Source organism: Saccostrea cucullata, unplaced genomic scaffold (assembly GCF_032062105.1).
Source record: "Saccostrea cucullata isolate Sc308-1 unplaced genomic scaffold, CSIRO_AGI_Scuc_v1 ctg1443, whole genome shotgun sequence".
Taxonomy (NCBI): domain Eukaryota; kingdom Metazoa; phylum Mollusca; class Bivalvia; order Ostreida; family Ostreidae; genus Saccostrea; species Saccostrea cuccullata.
Window position 1 is genome coordinate 317923 of NW_026930741.1, and position 20964 is coordinate 338886.

Sequence of the window (20964 nt, forward strand, 5' to 3'; positions counted from 1 at the left end):
TGGAAGTGATATTGGAATCACTGACACCCCCCCCCCCTCAAAGAAAAAATAAAATTCTGAAATCACTTCGATTTCAAACAATTATTTTCTTTAATGCATAATATGAATAGAGGAATGTTTTAACATCGAAAATCAACGGTAAATAAGTCTAAATACATGTACAAGAAAGTTAAGATATACTTAAGTCACCTCTACCGGCCGCCTAAGTTTTGCTAAGATTGCCAAATCTTAGTACGCTTCTAGTTACGGTCTTAAGTTTTAGACTGTACTTAAGTCCTACTTAAGCACGGTCTTAGACTTAAGTAGCCTTTATGTTACGACCCCCTGGCCTTTATACATACTTAATGTACTTCGAAACCACATTTCTTTATTACGGGTTTTGTACGCAGGATATACCATTTTACGTCGTAGATTTGAAAAGTCGTTTATCTTCCCTAAAGGGCGGTTCTAAGGATCTATAGAACGTAAAGGTTCTCACAGGATTTGGCGTTTCCTTCTTTTTTAAAGATTTTGTTCAAAATTTGTTTACTTTTGTTGACACATCCCTCAAGTCTACTGTGAGATCTTTCATTCTGTTTGATTTTCAGTCTGACTTGACTTAAGATGCCCACTAGAAGTTCGTCCACGTTGTGATTTAACACTGTCGATGTCTCGATGAATTTGCAATCATAGGTCTTAGCTACAGCCTGGGCTTCTGAAATGAATAAATGTTTACTTTGTTAAAAAACGCAGTCTGGTAGTACACGCAAGTATCCTTAAGCTGATGTTAAAAAGATGCTTGAGTTTCTGGTTGATAAGATCTGTTTTTGGAGACCAGGCCTCAAGACCATAAACTGAGAACAGATTTAAGTCAAAATTTTGATCTTGAATATTTTTCGTTTTACTTGACATATGTTCTAAAGATTTTTTTAGCTATATACTATTCATATTTCAACTAATGATCTAAATTAAGTCTCATTATCATTTTGTTTCAAAATCTATAAAGAATTTTTTAACTAAAGTCTATTTTCAGTTTACGGTCATGTGACCAGGTCGTCCAACTAACTATTGGAATTTCCATGGATCACACTGTCAATCAAATGATTTTTCAGCTATAATTTCTCGATTATTACGAGAAGCCCATGGTATGACCGCTCAGCAGGTGATGCTCACTCCTTCATGGCACCTGATCCCACCTCTGATGTTTAAGAGGACTATGTTAGCTCTGCTTCAGATTTGAATTGTTTAAAAGACTTTTGAGTTCGAAAACTGTTCGTTATCTTCATATATTTCATTGCTATCATTTGCTATCATAGATCATGATCTAACAAAATCAATTACCATCTTTTTCTAATTTTAATTCAATTTTAAAGCTTCGAGAAAAACACTGATTTGTTCAGTATACGTTTTCATACGCAAAATAATTCTTCGGTTAAATCAGGATCTTTGTAATTCTGAGGAGGAGTAGACAAATATATGACGAATGACCTCAGCTATTCGTCCGTTCTACTTACTATTAATACTAGTTTTATCATAAAGTGGTGAGCAATGTCTCGCATTATCTCGCCTTTAACATGATCTACTTTAAGTCTATCTCTTTTCTGAAACGATTTTCTCTCCTTTTTTACACACATTCAAATAAACACGGTGTGGTCACGAGTAGATTTATTTTTTTCACATAGCCCTCCTTTGCAGATTAAAAAAACAAAGGCTTGGCTTGAATAATTTTTTGCACTTTACAAAATAAAAGGCGTAATTTGCTAGCTTTATCCCGGCTTAATACTACCACATCAATCTATCATTAGCTGAATTTCAATGAAGTCATTTCAATGATAAAGCACAATAACATCAGTCTAAGTGGTGTCTGTTTTACATAAACACTTCCCACCTTCCTGTGCTACAGGGAACAAAGCCTGACCTCTAGGAAGGCTCAACTATAAGACTAAGTGAAGTAGAAAACAGTCTGAATCGTAATCACTGTGTTGATTATAAATAGATTTTTCACTCCTTGATGTGTGTACATTATCGGATTGCTCTCTGCGATACTCCTTTGTGTGCTTAATTGTGCCTAATTCTCTCTAACCTGCAAAGTCTTCAGCAAGAAAGCATAAAAAGAACATCGGAAACCTATTTTTTAAATGCAATTAATGCCTGGAAATTTTATGTGTCCTTGATGATTTGCATAAAATCGATAGGAGACAGGGCGTATGTAAAAATATAATTATTACTATACAGGGCCGCCATTGTTCTCAAGTACAAAGTCATGCAACTCACTCTTAGATCTTAGAAGTACTATTGAAATGAGATGTGATTTCTTTTCAAGATCCCTTTGAAATGAATTGACATTCCCACTAGAGTTGGTGAGAAGTCACGTGACAGTAATCTTGAATATATAATCCAAGTTAAAAAAATAAATCCTGGAAAGTTTGTCAGTTTTTTTATTTAATGGTTAGAACATCAATAAAATCAATGAGTTTAAGTTTTAAAAGACAATTTTCTTTTAAAGGAGACATAATTAACATAAAACTAAATCATGAGTGACATGTTTCATACCATACGTGCATATGTTAACTCTTTTTTCCCAAATATTTGAAAGCATCTGAAATAAATGTCCAAATTGTAGAATAGATAAGAAAAAGCGATGAAATGACGAGAAACTTGTAATGATGGCTATGAGACTACACGAGAACCCTATGACAACGTTACGCTGTAACAATACCAAGAAGATAATGCTCACACAAAATATAATCTACTTGCCATGGAGCCATTCTCTGATAATATTTAATAAATGTAAAAACTTAAGTAACGTTATTTATCTCTCTGGTAGAATGTATCTTTTTCATACTATTGACCACATGAAGTGTGGAATTTTGATATAGATTTGACATTCTGACCTCCTACGAATGCCACGCTTTACATGTGTATATATCAAAAGATCAACAACAAACTGAAATAATCCACATTAATTTACATTCCCATCTTGTTATCGTTGTTGAAGTGTAAAGATACCAAAAAAATCTAACTTTTATATTTGCTTTCTTGTTTTCATAAAATTCTTCAAAGAATTCTAAAATTCCCAGATGTACGCGGACATTTTATATATATGCTATGAGCACCAAATAATGATTTCCTTGTAAATATCGGAGGAAGGGCAAAATAACAATCTGTGTTTGACAGAAAATTATCAACTAATATTATCGCTTCTATGTGTGAAACATAAATCAATGATATTGCCGGAAATTCCAAAGGTTAAATAACTTGAAACAAACAATCTAAAGTAAATTCTTTCTTTGCAAAACTATCGTAAACAACTTTGATATGAATTTATTTTCTGGCTGCAAAGCAAAGTTTCAATGTACTCTAGAAATATACAAAACGTTTTATTTTTTGTTTTGAATTTCTTCTTTAAGGTTTGTAATATGAAAAAATAATGAGCTGAATTTAATTTCTGTTATATTGCACGAAAAATTTATAATGGAATATTACGCAACTTGGTCCCGTTGCAAAGTGCATTAATACAAGAATCGCAGCAGTATGGAAGAGGTGCACGATGTAAAGATTGTATGTGGATCAATAAAAAGAGATGAACCAGAGAGAAAATGCTATATCGTAGCATGTTCCAAAATGCTTAAGAGCAGCATGAATGAGAAGCAACTGCACAGACTGCGCTGGTTATGCAGCTAAATAGATGTAACAAATTTTGTACTCAATATAGGTCAAATCATACAACCTTTTAATAAGTCCTTCCTCCTCGATATTGAAAATACATTTAAAATTACATTCACACTGTGTAAACTAAAAGTCTGGAGGAGTCTTTTGAGAGTCTTCTAGATCTATGACTTTTTATAAGCATATTTAACACAATGTAAAAATCAAGCAAACAATTTTTGATCAACAATATCTAAGCTCCAATATCATGTTTTTTTACTTTGCTATGATTATCAGTATAGATGCAAGACTCAGCTCTCATATTCCCCGTTTAAACATATTGTAATCCAATGGTTTTGAGAAGAAGTGGTTAGATTAATTGACAATTACATTATTATTAGAATTATTGACAAACAAATTTATGAAACAAGAATTTCAGCTGTCTCGTTTAAAGTCATCATTTCGTAAGTTCTATGGTCGATACAATGACCTTGTCAGCAAATACAATTTATCATTGAGTCAAATGCTGACTGACGTTTTCCATACTAATTGTAACTTCATTATTTATACACTAAATTGACGACGCATTTTTCCGTTATTTCCCGAACATGGCAAGGAGCACACGGCGCTTGTGACCGGTCGGCAGGGATTCTCACTCCTCCATGGCACCTGGCCTGGGGGCCATAAAACTTAGACGAGCTCACTTTTGATCTCAGTCTCATTTTTCCACTAAATATTCCTTTGATAAAAAAGTGAGACTAGGATCAAAGTGAGCTCGTCTAAGTTTTATGGCCCCCAGGCAAGATCCCGCCTCTGATGTTTTGGAGATCCATGTTTGCTCTGCTCCTATTTTGTACTGTTTTATGGACTTTTGATCTTGAATAATTTGGGTTATCTTCATGTGTTTATTGGATAACTGTACAACTTAAGTAAAAATGTTTTCCAAATAAAAGTGTTAGATTTAGATGTGTTTTCCTTTATTTTTTTTCGGGGAGGGGGCTGCTGTTACGGGTCGACGATGGACGGTTAGTCCTCCTAGGAACCTGATCCTACCTCTTAAATATAAAGAGGTCCGTCAAATTTATAAAGGAGTTGAAGAACAAATTCAAAACTAAAACATTAGATCCGTATTTAAACAAAGATTACCTTCAGAGGTGATGAGTCTTGATCTGGCAAGTTCACATTTATTGGCCACCAAGATAATCGCCGAATCACTGTGCTCTTCCTTCCGTAAGTTGTAAAGAATATCGACGGCCCGATCAAACGATGATCGATCATCAATACAGTAGACAACTACATAAGCATCGATGCAAGAACAGTTCGGAGCACATCTTGGCTTTACCTATGAACAATAAAAAGCACAATTGATGATATTTTAAGAGTTTCATTGTAGTACAGTGATATTCTATAGTCTTTGGGATTAAAAGCTGTTTATTGCACTTACGTTTTCAGTGTCGGGGTCTATGAAGGACAAGACGGACTCCTCGCCGTTCAGTAATACTGACACCACCTTCTCCTCCTCGCCATCTGAAAACGACAAATACAGACCTCATTACCAGCAAAAACTTCTTGTCATTTCACTATTTTCGATTATGAATCAAAGTTCAATTGCATTTGTCTGATGTCTAATGTATTTAAAACATCACAGAGCCTTTAATTAATATTAATGAAACATACGGAGATAACGAACAGTATTCAAAATCAAAAATCCTTAAAACAATATAAAACAGGTGCAGAGCAAACATGGACCTCCAAAACATCAGAGGTGGGATCAGGAGCCGACGGGTCACACCAGCCGTGTGCACCTTGTCATAATGGGGAATAATGGAAAAATCCGTCGTCAATTCAGTATATAAATAATGGACTAACAATCAGCATGAAAAACATCAGTCAGCATTTTACTTAATGGTATTTGCTGACAAGGTCATTGTATCGACTATAGAACTTACGAAATGATAAACATTCAAAAAGGTTTTAATATATTATTTTAAAGAAGCATATATCACATTAAAGTGAACCTTCAAAAAAGTATACTTTATTCAAGTGACCCACAACCACCACCAACATCCTTCCATTAAAACGCGCATCAACATTTTAATTTTTTTTAATAAATCAATATCAATAAAGGAACAAAGAAATTGTACTTTAACAGTATAGTGATAAATAAACCTAAAATGTTTCAGACCCTAAACCAATTAACCCACGTCTCCGAGTGCCTTTGTTAATTCGTGACAGACTCCGACAGACATTTTACAAATGAATAAACCAAGCCTTATTTTGGTGGCAAATCGTTCAATACGCCATATGATCAAGGCAAATTAACACAATTACTTTAGGTTACGTTAAAGACATTTTTATGAAAAATTTATTGTCATCAGAGGTCGCAAAATATAAAGTAAATACGTTACCTGTAAAAGAAAAAAACCACAGTGGCTGAAGAACAATGGGGATTAATCAATCAGCGAGGGTTTAGATCTTATCATCTTTTGTTCATTTGGAAAGGAAGCATTTAGACGTAGAATAAAGAAAAGAATTTCCGCAACTCACATTTTCTACATGAATGTGCCAAACCGCCTTATCAAATCGAACGAAAGAAATCAATTTTGAAGTACTTAATCCCCAGCAATATTCAACATTTCAATACACGTAAAACATTGCATAGTGATGGAGATAATTCAGAGAAATGTCTGATAACGATACTCATTTTGGATCATCTTTTCCATCGGGATCAATTACTAGTCATTCTTTTTTCAATAAAAGCAATTACATGGTATTATCAACGGCACCTTAATATCCTTGATTCGATCTCAATGTCTCTCGAGCTTCTTTTTGGAGAAATCCAACATATCATTGTTTTGTTTTAGACTTCCAATGATATGTGGGACTCTGATGCGCTCTCAACGGCTTCTTTATTGGCCACAGTTTATGTTTCCTAACGAAGTCGATACGCTAAATACATGATCTACATATAATCAAATTTCAATAGGGACAAGCTGCTGACAGAGAAATTGATGTTACATGTATATGAATTTTCATAAAGTGATAGTGAGATCTTTGCAAATTTTACAGTGGTTACAATGATGAGCCTTAAACACATTATCAAACATTTTAAAGTAAGAAAATTCAAAGAGAACATTCAAATGAATTCTAACTATTTCACTTATCTTGACTTCGAATCTATAACATTTTAATTATGAATCTTTGATTCAACTCCTTACGAAGATATCCTTATATTGTGTTTTTAAGGTCAAACGACAAATTCCTCAAAAATATATAATTTTCCCTAGAATTTGTCATTGTGATTGAGGACACAAAGGGGAAAATTTTTGCATGACCCATGTTAATTTTGTTCAATTCCTAAAAATATTAGGTTTCAGAAACTTACAGGTGTCAGAACCTATAAATTTTAATTTTAAGGAGAAAAATAAAAGTAAAAATAAATTCAGTATGCCCCATAACGAAAATACTGCTTTATATTTCTTCCTCCATATTGTAGACGTGCGCAGGAAAGTTGAATAAGTGTCCATAGTTACCATGGTCTCAAGTATCCAAGAATGAATGTAAGTAGACAAAAATTTTGATGCAATCTTTTTAAAAAGTTGTTTAAAAATATTTCTCACTTTTTCATGCTCCAGTATAATGCTGTTTACAAGTATGAGCTAAAAATAAAAGTGGCCTGACCTTTACAAACACGGAAACAATGAAACGGTAGATACATTCTTTATTTTTCCTGCACTTAAATTGTGCAGTATTTTCTTGCAGTTTAATTGTTATATCTTAGCGATATACTCATAATGTTCATAAGTCTTTCTCTGTATGCGATATCTTAAAAGAAGCACATTAGATTGACTCATTGTGTTACTTTAAACAAGTTTCCTCACAAAAATTAAGGTACTTTACCAGGCATTTCGATACCATTGGCGGATATTTCTTATATATCCTTTATGGGTAATCTTCTGAATGGCTTATATCACAATTTTTGTGATCTTTTGTGAAAACAATGTAGAAATGACAATAGATTGACAATTTTGCATATTTTTTTTATATAATACCAAGATTTACAAAATATGTATTTGAGGAACGTGTCGTTTGACCTTAATAGACCAAAAACAAGTTGGAGGGAATTATATTATTTTGGTGTTTGAACTAAAACTGCTGGCTTTTTTGCTACACACCGTAACATGAAAAAATGACGTCTAACACTTGATTTATCATTTCAAAATGAATCAACATCCTTAGATTTAATTTTCACAGTTTATTTCATTCAAAATATTTAAGGAAACATTTGTTTGTTGAACGTTCCTTTAAAAAAATCACTCATGTTGAGAATCCATCACTTGCCGATGGAGAATGCCATATTTAAACATTCACTTGGTACTTACTGCACTTGGAAAATGAGGAAAACAAAACTGACATTACCATACTACTATAATACTTCAGCTTTGTCATGCTTATCGAACAGGGTTTGATTTAAAATTAACAAAAACTACTCTCCAAATAATGTCGCTAACAGTGGGTGAGACCGGTAAACAGCAGACGATCACTCCTATTTAGCCTGATCCAATCTCTACGCATGAACCCTTTCCAAAACGAGGTAAATTATTGACAAACAAATGAAAAAAACAAGAATATCAGCAGCCTCGTCTTTCGTATGCAGATGACCTTGCTTTAATATCTGACAACCAAATTGATTTGCAGAACAAACTAAATACATTGAATAAATACTGTAATAAGTGGTGTCTAGAAGTAAATTGTAACAAAACAAAAATAATAATTTTTAACAAAAGTCGTAAAGTTCTTTAGAGAAATTGAATCTGGGAATAGTACTATGTTCACCCGGCTCCTTTAAAGAAGCAAAAGAAACATTATTTAAAAAAGCTTTGAAAGCCTCCTTCAAAGTGCACAAAGATTTGAAATCATCAGAACCATCTATAAAAACTCAGCTACACCTCTTTGACCACCTAATCAAACCAATATCATTATACAGCTGTGAAGTTTGGGGCATGACAACTTGACATTTACACTATATACAAAGATTGGGATGCAGAGAAATTGAATATCACCAAATACAATTTATCATTGTGAGAGTGCAAAAAAATGACATCAATAACTGGTATGACACTGTCAAATTTTTATGTAACAAACGACCTTAATTTCTTAAACATACCAATTGTTTATCCAATATTATTTATACATGGTAAACTTGATAAATATTTTTTGTTGAATACTTTTGCCATTGAGAAATATTTACTATCTTTAAAGTCTTTTGAACAGAGGAAAATACTGTGTATTTGCACATGAATTAAGAATTGAACGTGGTAGATATGAATATACAAAAGATATGGGAAAAAGATCCCTCTAGAAAGAAGTCAACGGACATGTACTCTTAATTCAAATTGTATTGAAGATGAAATCCATTTCCTTACAAATTGTTCTTTATATAATGAAGAAAGGAAAGTTTTATTTAACTTTTTAAGTGACAATTATAAAAATTTCAACACTCTGTCCAACAATCAAAAATTTTTATGGATTATGGTGATCACAATATATTATTTAAACTATGTGACTTTTTATCCAAATCAGAAAAAATCTCATTAAAAAATGATAAAAGTAAAAATGCTATACCCCTCCTAATGTACTTTGGAACCTGTACATTAATTAATTGCCCACTTCAATTGATACATATGTATATATACATTGAAGAGGTCTATTTTATGTACATGTTTGTATAGGTTCATGTATGTCTAAATCTTTTGTTTTGCTGTCAACTATATATTAGGCCTTTCTTTTTTTTATTGTTGGGCACTGAATTAGGACTTTTTATTGTTCTATGTACTTTTGATCTTGAATACTGTTCGTTTTCTTTGTTTCATTCCAGGGTACATATTTTTGCACTGCTCATTATTCGTTATGTCTATTTGATTTATTAGATAAATAACTGTTCCTTATCTTCATATTTTATATACAATACAATAATTAGATGATCTATCAACAGAAACATTTCATTGATGCATTTCACAAATCATGACTTTTATTTCTAAATTATGAATGTAATTGCTCTCAGGAATTAATCCAATTCCAACTTTAAAATGCGACATTGTAGTGTCATTCGATATGTCTAGGGAGAATATGCAATTTTCTACATGACATTCATCAATTGCAGTACTTTAAATGAAAATTTTTAGGAACTCTTAACGTTTTTACCAAACATGCCTTAATATATAAATTTATTGATGTTATTCTCTCGGAGGAAAACTGATCTTTAGAATTGATATTCGCGTTGAAGTCAATTTGTAATTTTTGGCTTATATTATATGAAATGTCCTCCAATACTAAAACAGTTTTATGGAGGAACGTTAATGACTTTGAACGACAATAACCATTGTGTCAGGAGTGAAATCAACTACATAATTTTCATACAATCTCATGTATTCAGCAAAGGATTAATCTGAATGTGAAATACAATACTACTACGAGCAATTAAAACGTTCGGTCAAATTTACAAATAATTCAAATTACCAATAACAAGAGATGAAAAATAAATGGAAAAAGGTAATTACTCTTCTCAGATGCTGTTTTTGTAAATCTATAAATACTTTCAAGCAGATAATACAACTTCTGATTAGATAAAGACAAGATGTTTTCATAAGGCATGCACGCACGATTTTGCCTTAAAGTATACACTCATTTGTACCTTGTAAACTAGCAAATATGACACAATAGTAATTCTATAACTTTCATGAATATATTTGTAAAGTGGTCAATTTTATAAACTTATATAAAGTTTCAAAATTAGAGATTTTAAACAAGTTGTCAATTTGTTTAAATCCTTATTCCACGGCACAACTCCAATCATATACAAAGGGATTTTCTGATCTGGGAAAGTTTTTTTCTCAAAAATGCGTCATTCTCAAGCCTCGTTTTACTCCACCTGACTAAAAATTAAAAATCATGAACCTCACTTCACTTATAGACCCATGCGAGTTTTTCTCATGAAGCCTAGGGATAAGGGATCTAATTGGATTCTTGCTTACGTCACTCATTGACCTTTAGTACAACTTTTTAAAGGCGAATTCTAATTATCAAAGTAAATATAACGTAATTAAGATTGAGAAAATGTCTTCAAATACCCTCTTAGACTGAAAAGTAATCGCTTTCCATTGATTAGAAATTTTAAATAAAATCCATGTTTTCCCCCAAGGAAATGACGCCTTAGCTTCTCCGTGTTGAGACGTCTATTCTGATTTATCCCCTTGTTTCACATTTCATTTCCTTTTTTAACATTTAAAGACTTCTTCACTGAAAAAGTGAATTTTGAAACTATAAAAATGTAAATAATTTACCTCGTTTTGGAAATAGTGCATATGTAGAGCATGCTCTTGCAAATCGAATTAACTGAGATATATAAATACCGTATGCAGGTGATGAAGGTACATGTATATTGCTGCATAAGTAAGGGAAGCTGAGTATTGAAAAGTTATAGTCTTCACGTCTATTATAAAGCTTGGTTGTTAGATTACCATTAACGCCTTTTCAGGTAAAATATCCAAATATGACACAGATGTGTCAGACTCTGTGGTATTTTTATCTCAAGCTCGCAGGGATATATCGTATCGACATAAGAATGGGGGAAAACAATGTTAAATAGCAATATGTAGTCGATTTATCTAAATGTCTTTGATCTTTTCACGTATACGATTTTAGACAAAGCCTGCTTCATACGAATATATTATAGGTCTGCTAATAACGGGGCGCAATCGGTACCCATTGATAATAATAATATACTGTTCGAAGAAGACCTGGTCTCCAAAAACCCCCAAAGATATTGTCAATCAGAAATCAATTATGTTTTATGCAAACTTCAGAGTACTCATGTGTACAATCAGATGGTTTTTAACACAATAATACGTAACGTGTGTGTTTTATAAAAAGTATTTAACGTGTTCAAGTCTAATTGGGTGAAGGATTTTAAGAGCTAATTCAATATTTAGAATACAATTGCTGAAAATAAAATACCCTTCTTACTGCGAAATTCTATGATCAAGAGTTTATATAAATATTTATAAGTTCTTCCTGCACTTTGTGTTAACAATGATTGAGTAATGAGATACCGTGATACATGAAATCTAAGGAAAGTGTAAGGAAGAAATCAATATGTCTTGTTATTACTCGGTAAACGCTTCGAATGTAAATAAATCAATTCATTTGTCTTTATTACTTAAGTGTTATTGACAAGCATCAGTAAATAACATGATGACATTACCAGTATTTCTATCGAGCACGGAATACCGAATTTTCCATGTTCATGTTATACGAAGCTGTTCAAGGACCTTTTCGTATTGTTTGAGTCTTACGGAAGACCAACAAATTGTTGCATTAATGACGTTAAATTTGGTTTAAGGTATACTGTTTGTCCTATTTTGAGCATTATTCCTGTTTGTTAACTTCAAATTTCAGCACGAAAGCCGCCAATGCTTTTAATATACTTTTTTGTAAATATTGACGGAACGGTGTTTATATACATAAGGTGAAATCATACTCGTTTGACGTCATATTTCAAACTTAAATTAGGTAATACTACTTATACTTTCTAAAATATAACAACAGATCTTTACAACTTCTTCCATATCCTTAATTTATAGGTTTTTCTTACACATTAATTTGTCCACGGATATTTTGTCCTATCATGACAACGATCAAACAGCGTTTGTGACGGTCAACAGGTGAAACTTACTCTTCCATGGCACCTAATCCCAACTCTGAAGCTTTCCCGTGTTTGCGCTGTTCCTATTTGGCTTTGTTTTAACACACTTCTGAGCTGAAATGCAATTCATTATCTTCATATATAACCGATAGCGGTTTTTCTAATTATTAATAGTAACACTGTGGGTGTGACTGGTCAACAGGGGATGGATACCTGATCTCACCACTGAAATTTCAGAGGAGGCGTGCTTTATTCCATTTTTAGACCTGTATTGTTTGTACATTTGTTTCAAGATGGGTAGCTCTTTCTTATTTTGACTTTTTTTATTTTGCCTAACAAAAATGCTGACAAACATCCCCCAGAAGATATACAATATCAGTTGACCGTGTGACATGTAGATGTGCGCCAATCATCTTCATCAAACTAAGGAAAATTCAATTTCTGCCAAGTGCCTTCGGGAATATGGAACACGTAATTACATGTAACCAGCGTATGCAGATGCGATATACTGAAGAAATCTTTATGCTTTGATGTTATTTTGAGATTTTCGTAGGTTAATTAGTGCTCTCTCTCTCTCTTTTTTTTTCTTTTTTTTTTACTTTCTCTTCCATTTCAAATATCTATGTAAAGTAGACACTAAGTGCTTTTTTCTTTGATAAAGTTTCCTCTGATATTACAGGACTTAAAAAAAGGCTTTATGAAATAAAAGTGTTCTTAAATTTTGAAGAGAATGTGTATATAATGTACGAGTACCTTTCGCTAAGAATTGAATTAAAATCATACCACTTGATCAAAAATTAAGAATGTTTCATGATTTTCAGAAGCATTCAATTACATAATTGGCATATTTTGGATCCCAGGTTACGTTCTTAACTAAATGTTACCAAAACATTAAACTAAAGGCCAAGTTGAAGACTTGAGAAAAACGCAACTCATAATGCCTTTATGCAATACTAAAAAAGAGTATGATTTCCAAATATTCACAGGGCCAAAAAAGGACGAAAATGAATTTAGTCTTTCATAGTGATTTAATTATCACGCACATCTAGTGTTTAAGTACTATTCTCCAGCACTTTTGTATAAAAATGTTTTTTTATGCTGGTCAGCACGCAAGACTGTCCAAATAATATCAGACATATGTTACTTTTGAGAGATTTTGTAATGAAACCTCGCTCGTGATACAAATATGAAAATCTATTATGTTTTACGAGTTATGAAGTGGTAAATCCAATCGATAGATTCCTTACTTATATTCCGCTCAGGAAAGCCAGCTGTCAAAGATAGCGTGTTTCATCAAGTGGATTTGGAATCTGAGATTCCGGTATCATAAAAATTTTGTTTCAACCCACATTTTATCATATTACGATTATGTGGGTATGAATTTTATGAAAGATTCTATATGTTCTACCGGTTTGTGTGAGGAAGTAGAACTTTTTTTTCTTTTGACATTGAACATTTTCTGAAAAATCTTGTTATGGACATTTGCATTCGTTGTATTAATTTGTATCATTATTTCTTCAAAAATAGGAGATAAATCCGCATAAATTTCCCAGTAGAAAGGTTATCTGTAAACCACAGCTGATTATTTTATTTCTATCTGATGAATCAGTTACTATTTAATGACATGTAAAATCTGTGGATATTCTTGGAATTTTATCCAACTTTATTTAAGCTTTTCTCACATATATTTCAAATATGTGAAAACACAATCAAAAATATTTTCACCTAAAACAAAAACCACATCCTAAATCAATATTTATCACCTTAGTACTCTAACTTTGATTTTTCCGCTGGCGATGTAGGTTAAACAATGCATTGCCATTAGATGTTATTACAAAAGAATTCAATACTGCAACTGGAAAAAGCTAACAAAACTAACATCATCAGCGGTTCAGCTTAATTTGTGTTGTGTTCAGGTAAAGCAGATGCATAAAACATAAGAAATATACTTCAAATAAATGTGCATATGCAATTAATTCTTGAAACAAGAAAATACAAAAAGAAACGACAACAAGCAATTGCTATTTTTATTCATATGTCGATTTGAAAATGTTCCAGCGAACTTAGATAGAAGAAACCACATGCAGAGTCTGCCATGTCTCTTTCATATTGGGATGGTTAACTAACTATAGACAACAAAGACTAACAACTAAAAATATGACATCAGCTTGTCCGTCGTCAACATTCTTTACTTTGTAACGATATTGCATTATCACCTGTTTATGTTGTTTATGTCTCTTATACTCTCTGGTACTCAAAAGCATGCTCTGAGTTCGTTAAATGTTTTTGTTTTATTTCAAGGAATATAAGTATGGACCGAGCGTTTTAAATTTTCTGCTGACAAATGCACCTTTTCTTTCATGAAACATACGGAGATAACGAATAGTATTCAAGATCAAAAGTTCACAAAATAGGAGCAGAGGAAACACGGACCTCCAAAACATCAGAGGTGGGTTCAGGTGCCATGGAGGTGTGAAAATCCCCTGCCAACCGGCCACACCTGCCGTGTGCTCCTTGTCATGATCGGAAAAAAGGGGGAAATCCGTCGTTAATTCAGTGTATAAATAATAAACTAAAAATTAGTATGAAAACGCCAGTCAGCATTTGAGTCAATGATAAATTGTATTTGCCAACAAGGTCATTGTATCGACCAAAGAACTTACTTTAAACGAGACTGCTGGTATTATTGTTTCATCAACTTGTTTGTCAATAATTTACCTCGTTTTAAAAATGTTCATACGTAGAGCATCCTCTTGCGTGTCGAAGCAGCTGAGATAAATAAACTCCATATGCAGGTGATGAGGCTATATTGCTGCATAATTAAGGGAAGCTGACGATAGAAAAGTTAAAGTCATCACGTTTCAGATGTCAAAATTTTGAGTTAGATGGAAATTGAGTTTAAAGAATGAAAATCATGAAATTTTTGTGAGCATTATCTTTAATTTTGCTTTTATCTACAATCCTTTTTAGACCTTTTAAAATATTTAAACTCGCAGATTTTTTTTAATAAGTTCTATCGCATATTACTAGCAGTCTAGCACTCAATCAAAAAAGGAGGAAGATTTCCCATTTCCTTTTTCTTAAAAGTTGAAAAGGTATTGGAAAAGAATTCAAACTGGAACTGTTTTTCAATGAAAAAAAAAGAACCATGCAGTACATTAAAAAAAGGAAGCAAGTACATCTACTTTAATTGGTATTTTTTACAATCAAAAAATAATAATCAACTATAATGAATTCAGTTACGCTAGTACTGAAGCAGAATTGTAAATTGAATGAAATACGTAATTAGTTATCATTTAAAATGTATAAATGGCAGATTTGTAAAAAGTTCAGAAATTCAGATTCAAACGAAATTTTATGATAGGAGTAAAAAAAATTGCAAAATGAAGAGCACACACGTAGAATGTGCTATGAACGGAAATGATCAATGAATCATTTCTCTGCGTAGGCATGAAAATTATAAGCATCTTCTGTAAAGATTATCCCATTATTAATATCTATATTGATACCAACAATTAAAAAAAATATTTGAAGAGAAAAGAGGGTTGACACTGACGTTTTACACAGATGAAGTGCGAATTAGTAACTTCTTAGAAGTTAAAGTACATTCATTGATCACCATGCTTCAAGAAGAATGTTTAGGAAGGAATACCTGGCATTACATTTTTTTCGATATTTTTTCTCAAACGTTACACCATTTCTGTGTTAAACTCAACTCTCCAAGCTAACTTTCTTATGAAATGACTTAAACTGATCAAAAGAAACGAAAATGCAAAGTACTTTGGGGAAAACATTTTTTCCATATCATCGTGATTTTATGATTAATGTAATTTACTTTCTGTTCTCATGTCCTTTACTCCACTCCTTATTTGTTTCCTCTATTATTAACGCTAATAGCATACTTCACGCTGCTACCATGACCTTTCTGCACTGTCCCCAGTCCCTCTGGATCAGAGGTTTAATCTAATCACTCGCAAGACGCATTAAACAGGGATACTTTGTTTCATTAGAACCTCCAGGGAAAAAGGATCACCCAAAACTGAGAAAATTTTAGTAATAGACAATTATCATCCCACGTTATATTTTAGTCTGTGTGTCTTGATTAATTACCTTGAATGTAAACTCAGTAATTTAAAAGTGTAAATAACTAAGGATCGAATGAAATGCAATTAAAAGATGGTTTTACTTAATGTTGAAAAAGTCCTTACTCAAAATCAAGAGTAGGAAATAATTATGTCACTTGTTACAAACCAGTTGCCAAATATTTAGAGTATGTTAAAGTGCAAGCTAAATATTTGTCAAGAGAATAATTATTTTGTTTATATAATACAAATGCCAAGAAAATAAGACTAATTTTAACAACTTTATAACTATTATACATGCATGAGTAAAACGTAATTATCGTTTTTTAATGATAATTTGATAGTTTATTCGTATTTTTCACAAAATCAATTGTCTTTGTATGATTTAACAAGGGAAAGCTGAAAGCAATCTTAAACTAATAAGCTAATGAAGCCCCTTCTTTCCATTGTTCGGTGTTTGTTTCTGGGTGTTTTACCTAATTTCAAAAAGAACTGTGTAATGTATTCAAATTCACCTTTTCTTTATTTTCACGTTTACATTTACAATATGTAAAGTAGGTAACACGATCGTAAAGTGGCGCGCTCTGTTTGCGCTTCATACGACAAGGGCTGGGGAGTTTATGAATGTTCAGCAACATATGTATGGAATATTGATCGACACGTCTCCTGATGGTCCATGTTTGAAGGGGTGGTAATTGATTCCCTAGATCTTTTTATTACATCCGTTCTTTGTTTTCCCTCCTGTTATTTACACAGGTATTGCATAACATTATAAAGCGCACGCTATTTACATCGTCTCAAATTGATTAATTTATTGTTTACAGATATTATCTTGATGATAAATATTTCTAAAACTCGATTTTTATACTTGATATGAAAGTGCGACAACATTGAATTTTGCAAAGAGCGATCAAAATAGTAAATTTATCATAAGTATGATATACTGAACAAACAGTGATCAAAACACGACCAAGTTTGTATTGAGATAAACTAATGCGATGTTAATGAATTTCTGGAAAACCTGTTCACTTATTGAGAAGCATTGAAAAGAAATCTTGAATAAGTGTTTGAATTTGTTGTCTCTATGTTGCTTTAACTCTACAATCCCCTGAAATCCTCAACATTTGAGACTTTTAACAATATTATAATCGCATTTACTACATGTTACATTGATGCAAAACATGACCCGTTCTTGATTTTTATGCTCCTGATTACTTGGTTGCCAAACAAAATTTAACTTAAATTTGATTTTAAATTATCTCAAGTGTTACTACATGTATGCCAAAAGACTAACAGTAAATGAAGCAAGCTTACCAATGCTCGTATCAAAACCCCCGAGATATTCCGAGGTCATGAACTGTTGTGTTAAGGCCGTTTTCCCCACCCCCTGTGACCCCATCATGAGGATCCGGTAAGGTTTGTGATGCTCCGTGAGGCTTGTCTGTGATGCCGAGCTCGATGTTTGGGACAAAGCACCATATTCACTTTCCGAAGAAAAAATACTGTTATTACTCCTAGAAATTAAGGAGTCTCCTCGATTGACCAAACCTTTGGCCGTTCTCTCAAAGCTTCTGAGTCTGTACAAATCATGCTCACTGTCTTCGTATAAAATCCCCGCTGATTTGATTGCTAAAAGGTTGGGTTTCTTGTAGCTATTTTTGGAGGGCAGACTGCTGGTTCTAGGACGCATATCATCGAGCTCGAAGTCCTCGGGGGGTCTTACTTTGGGTTTTTTCATTGACGTAGATCGCACGCGCGGTCTTGGTGACACGTGCAGGGCTCTCATTGCGATCTCCGCCATGGCAGGACTGGGAATCTTTTTCTGTCTGTCGTTGTCGGTGATGCTTAATCCGTTCATTGGCATTGATTTTTTAGATCAAAACAAACACATTGGTTCCATCTTGTCGTAAATGCCGCTAAAGTTAATTGCCACACACTCTCCTAAAATTGTGTTTTATTAAAAGTTAGAAACATAAATCATCAAGCCCATGCTAATATGCCATTCTTTTTTGATAAAGCTCATTCATGAAAGCACAACTGCACTGTTATTTAAATTAAGAAATCAGATAAATTAAAGTATAAAGCATGGAAAAATATTTGCCCAAATAATAAACACTATCATAAAAACTCCATGAAATTGCGAGGTTATCATGACAGGCTTAGCTTATATTGCTTTCACGGCCGCGAAGAAACTGTATTGACAGCTGATTGGTCAATTTTCCATTGCAAACTTTTAATATAAAGGGGAGAAAATCAATACAAAAGGTTATAACCTCACGTTCCTTGTGTTTCATTTATAAATACGCAAACTTGTAGAAAGCGGGGTCACACTTAATTAGAGGAGACACCTGACCCGGAATCGATAGAAAACTGAAGCCTTTAATACTATGGAGGTAAGTAATTAGAAAAACACTGACGACATTGACAAGAGAAAACACAGGTACGGGCTTCCCAGGTAAACAAAAGACGAGGAGGCCAATATACTAATTAAATTTAAATGAATTACGCACCAATATGAGTATTGCCTTGTTTTCTTTTAAAATTAAATACGCATTTTCTTAATATTGATTATTAAAGCTTACGTCAACTTGTGTTTTCATAAGTGCGCTTTTTTAAAAGTAATATGAGAGTGTTTTTACTTTCAAATCAACAATATAAGCAATTGTTTACCAACAATGACGAATAGACATTACGGCATTAAAATAATAATTAATAATGAAATGTTTTGGAAAGCGTGCTTAGCAGCTTTTAAAAACAATCTTTCTGTCACAAGCTCCTCCTCAGCAAAACAGATTTCTGGCACTTTAACATACAACCCTACTTTCTTTTCAATGCATTAAACAAAACAAAATTTTTACGGCATGATTATACCCCAACATTTCCCCTTCTCTACCCTTGCTTTTTACGCAGCAAAGAACTAGAAACATGATACATGTATATTCCGAGAAGACCCCCTTAAGGCCGCCAAAGGAAAGTGACTACATTTCTATTTGAAATAGTAGTGATAAAACGAGTTTTCGAGAGGATCGGTACACGTATAGCTATCGAACAAAATTTGAGAATATTAGGTCATAACCATTGAGATATCTCTTCACAATGAAAGGATTTATGGGTTCTTATTCGTACTGGCACATGGATACATATAATATAACCCAAGCATATAGCAATCTTTTCTTCAAAGATAGAAAGTTTGCTAGAAAATTTCAATTGTTTAGATGGAACATATTAAGATAACGAACAGTATTTAAGATCAAAAGTCCATAAAACAATACAAAATAGGAGCAGAGCAAACACGGACCTCCAGAACATCAGAGGTAAGATCAGGTGCCATGGAGGAGTAAGCATCCCCTTCCTACCGGTCACACCCGCCGTGTGCTCCTTGTAATGATAGGGAAATAACTGGGAAATCTGTTGTCAATTCAGTGTATAAATAATGGAATAACTGAATCACAATAAAAAATTTCCATTGATTTTATCAAAAAATAGAGTGCAATAACGCGCATTGAAATGCAGTTGTTCCTGTCTGAATGAAGTATTTTTTACCTTTCCTTTGAAATTTGAAACATAAGGATTATTTCTTCAAATATATACACGAATTAAAATATTAACTTTTTTTAAAATGAAACTCACAATAACATGTATTTTTTATTCATAACATATTTTGCATAATAATGCACAATCAAGTTAATGATGTTGTAATAAAGGTGACAAATAAAATGCTTCAATATCCGTTTTAATTATTTGAAAAAAGAAAAAAAACTACATTTTAAATGACTATCTGATATGTATATCTAAAGGATTATAGTTTTTTAAACTCTAAGACTTGTCTATAAAATTATTAGATAATGTATATGGAGAAAAGCATCAGTATTCAAGAAAAAAAAAATACATTTAACATTTTGGAGCAGAGCATACACGGGCCTCGAAACATGAGTTGGTATCAGTTGTTATGGAGAGAAAAGCACCCCTTTAACTCCATGTCATGATGGGGAAATTACGAAAAAAGCGTTTTAGTGTTTAAATAATTGCATAACAAAAAGTATGAAAACCGTCAGTCAGCATTTGAGTTAATAATATACGAGAGTTGTCCCGTAAAATCGTGGACAAGTTGTCTAGTGTGAAAAATAAACATCACTGCATTCTGAAATTTTCACTATTAATTAGTACATGTTTTAGTAATATACACAGCAAAATTCAGATAAATATATGCATAAATAAACAAATTATGCGATTTTATGCCATGTATTGTATCACCTTACGGCGCATGGATTATAACGTCAAAGTGTCTAAAACAGGGTCACGTTTTATCTTTGCTGAAAATGAAGTTGGATGAGTCCGACTAAAATTTAGGGATTTCATTGATACACATTCTTTAGTCTCCATAAAAAGTCGAAGAACCAAATGGCACCCTCATGCGATCTTCTGAAGATTTATTAGTAAGTTACGGATAATATTCTCACCATCATTCAACTAATAGAAAATCTCATATCGGCGGTCTACTGTGACAGCGTCTTTTGCTATTACATTAGGAGTTTGTCCGTATGTTTTGTA

The 20964-nt window shown here is 32.8% G+C and overlaps 1 protein-coding gene across 1 annotated transcript; it reads right to left on the reverse strand.

Annotated features, from left to right (window-relative positions):
- Nucleotides 1-330: 330 nt before the first annotated feature.
- On the reverse strand, nucleotides 331-18517 carry LOC134229881 (GTP-binding protein GEM-like). Its single transcript, XM_062711663.1, has 4 exons — nucleotides 17728-18517; nucleotides 5072-5154; nucleotides 4774-4969; nucleotides 331-694 (listed from the first exon to the last, which is right to left on the reverse strand). Exons 1-4 carry the CDS (start codon nucleotides 18275-18277, stop codon nucleotides 456-458), a joined length of 1068 nt encoding a protein of 355 aa, XP_062567647.1. The 5' UTR covers nucleotides 18278-18517; the 3' UTR covers nucleotides 331-455.
- Between the last annotated feature and the right edge of the window lie 2447 nt (nucleotides 18518-20964).

Excerpts from the sequence above, each read along its gene's own strand:
- LOC134229881 (XM_062711663.1), bottom strand. The coding sequence starts at position 18,277 with ATGCCAATGAACGGATTAAGCATCACCGACAACGACAGACAGAAAAAG. Across the intron at positions 5,155-17,727 it reads GGGTTTTGATACGAGCATTG|ATGGCGAGGAGGAGAAGGTG; the intron begins GTAAGCTTGCTT and ends TGTCGTTTTCAG. Across the intron at positions 695-4,773 it reads AAGACTCATCACCTCTGAAG|AAGCCCAGGCTGTAGCTAAG; the intron begins GTAATCTTTGTT and ends TATTCATTTCAG.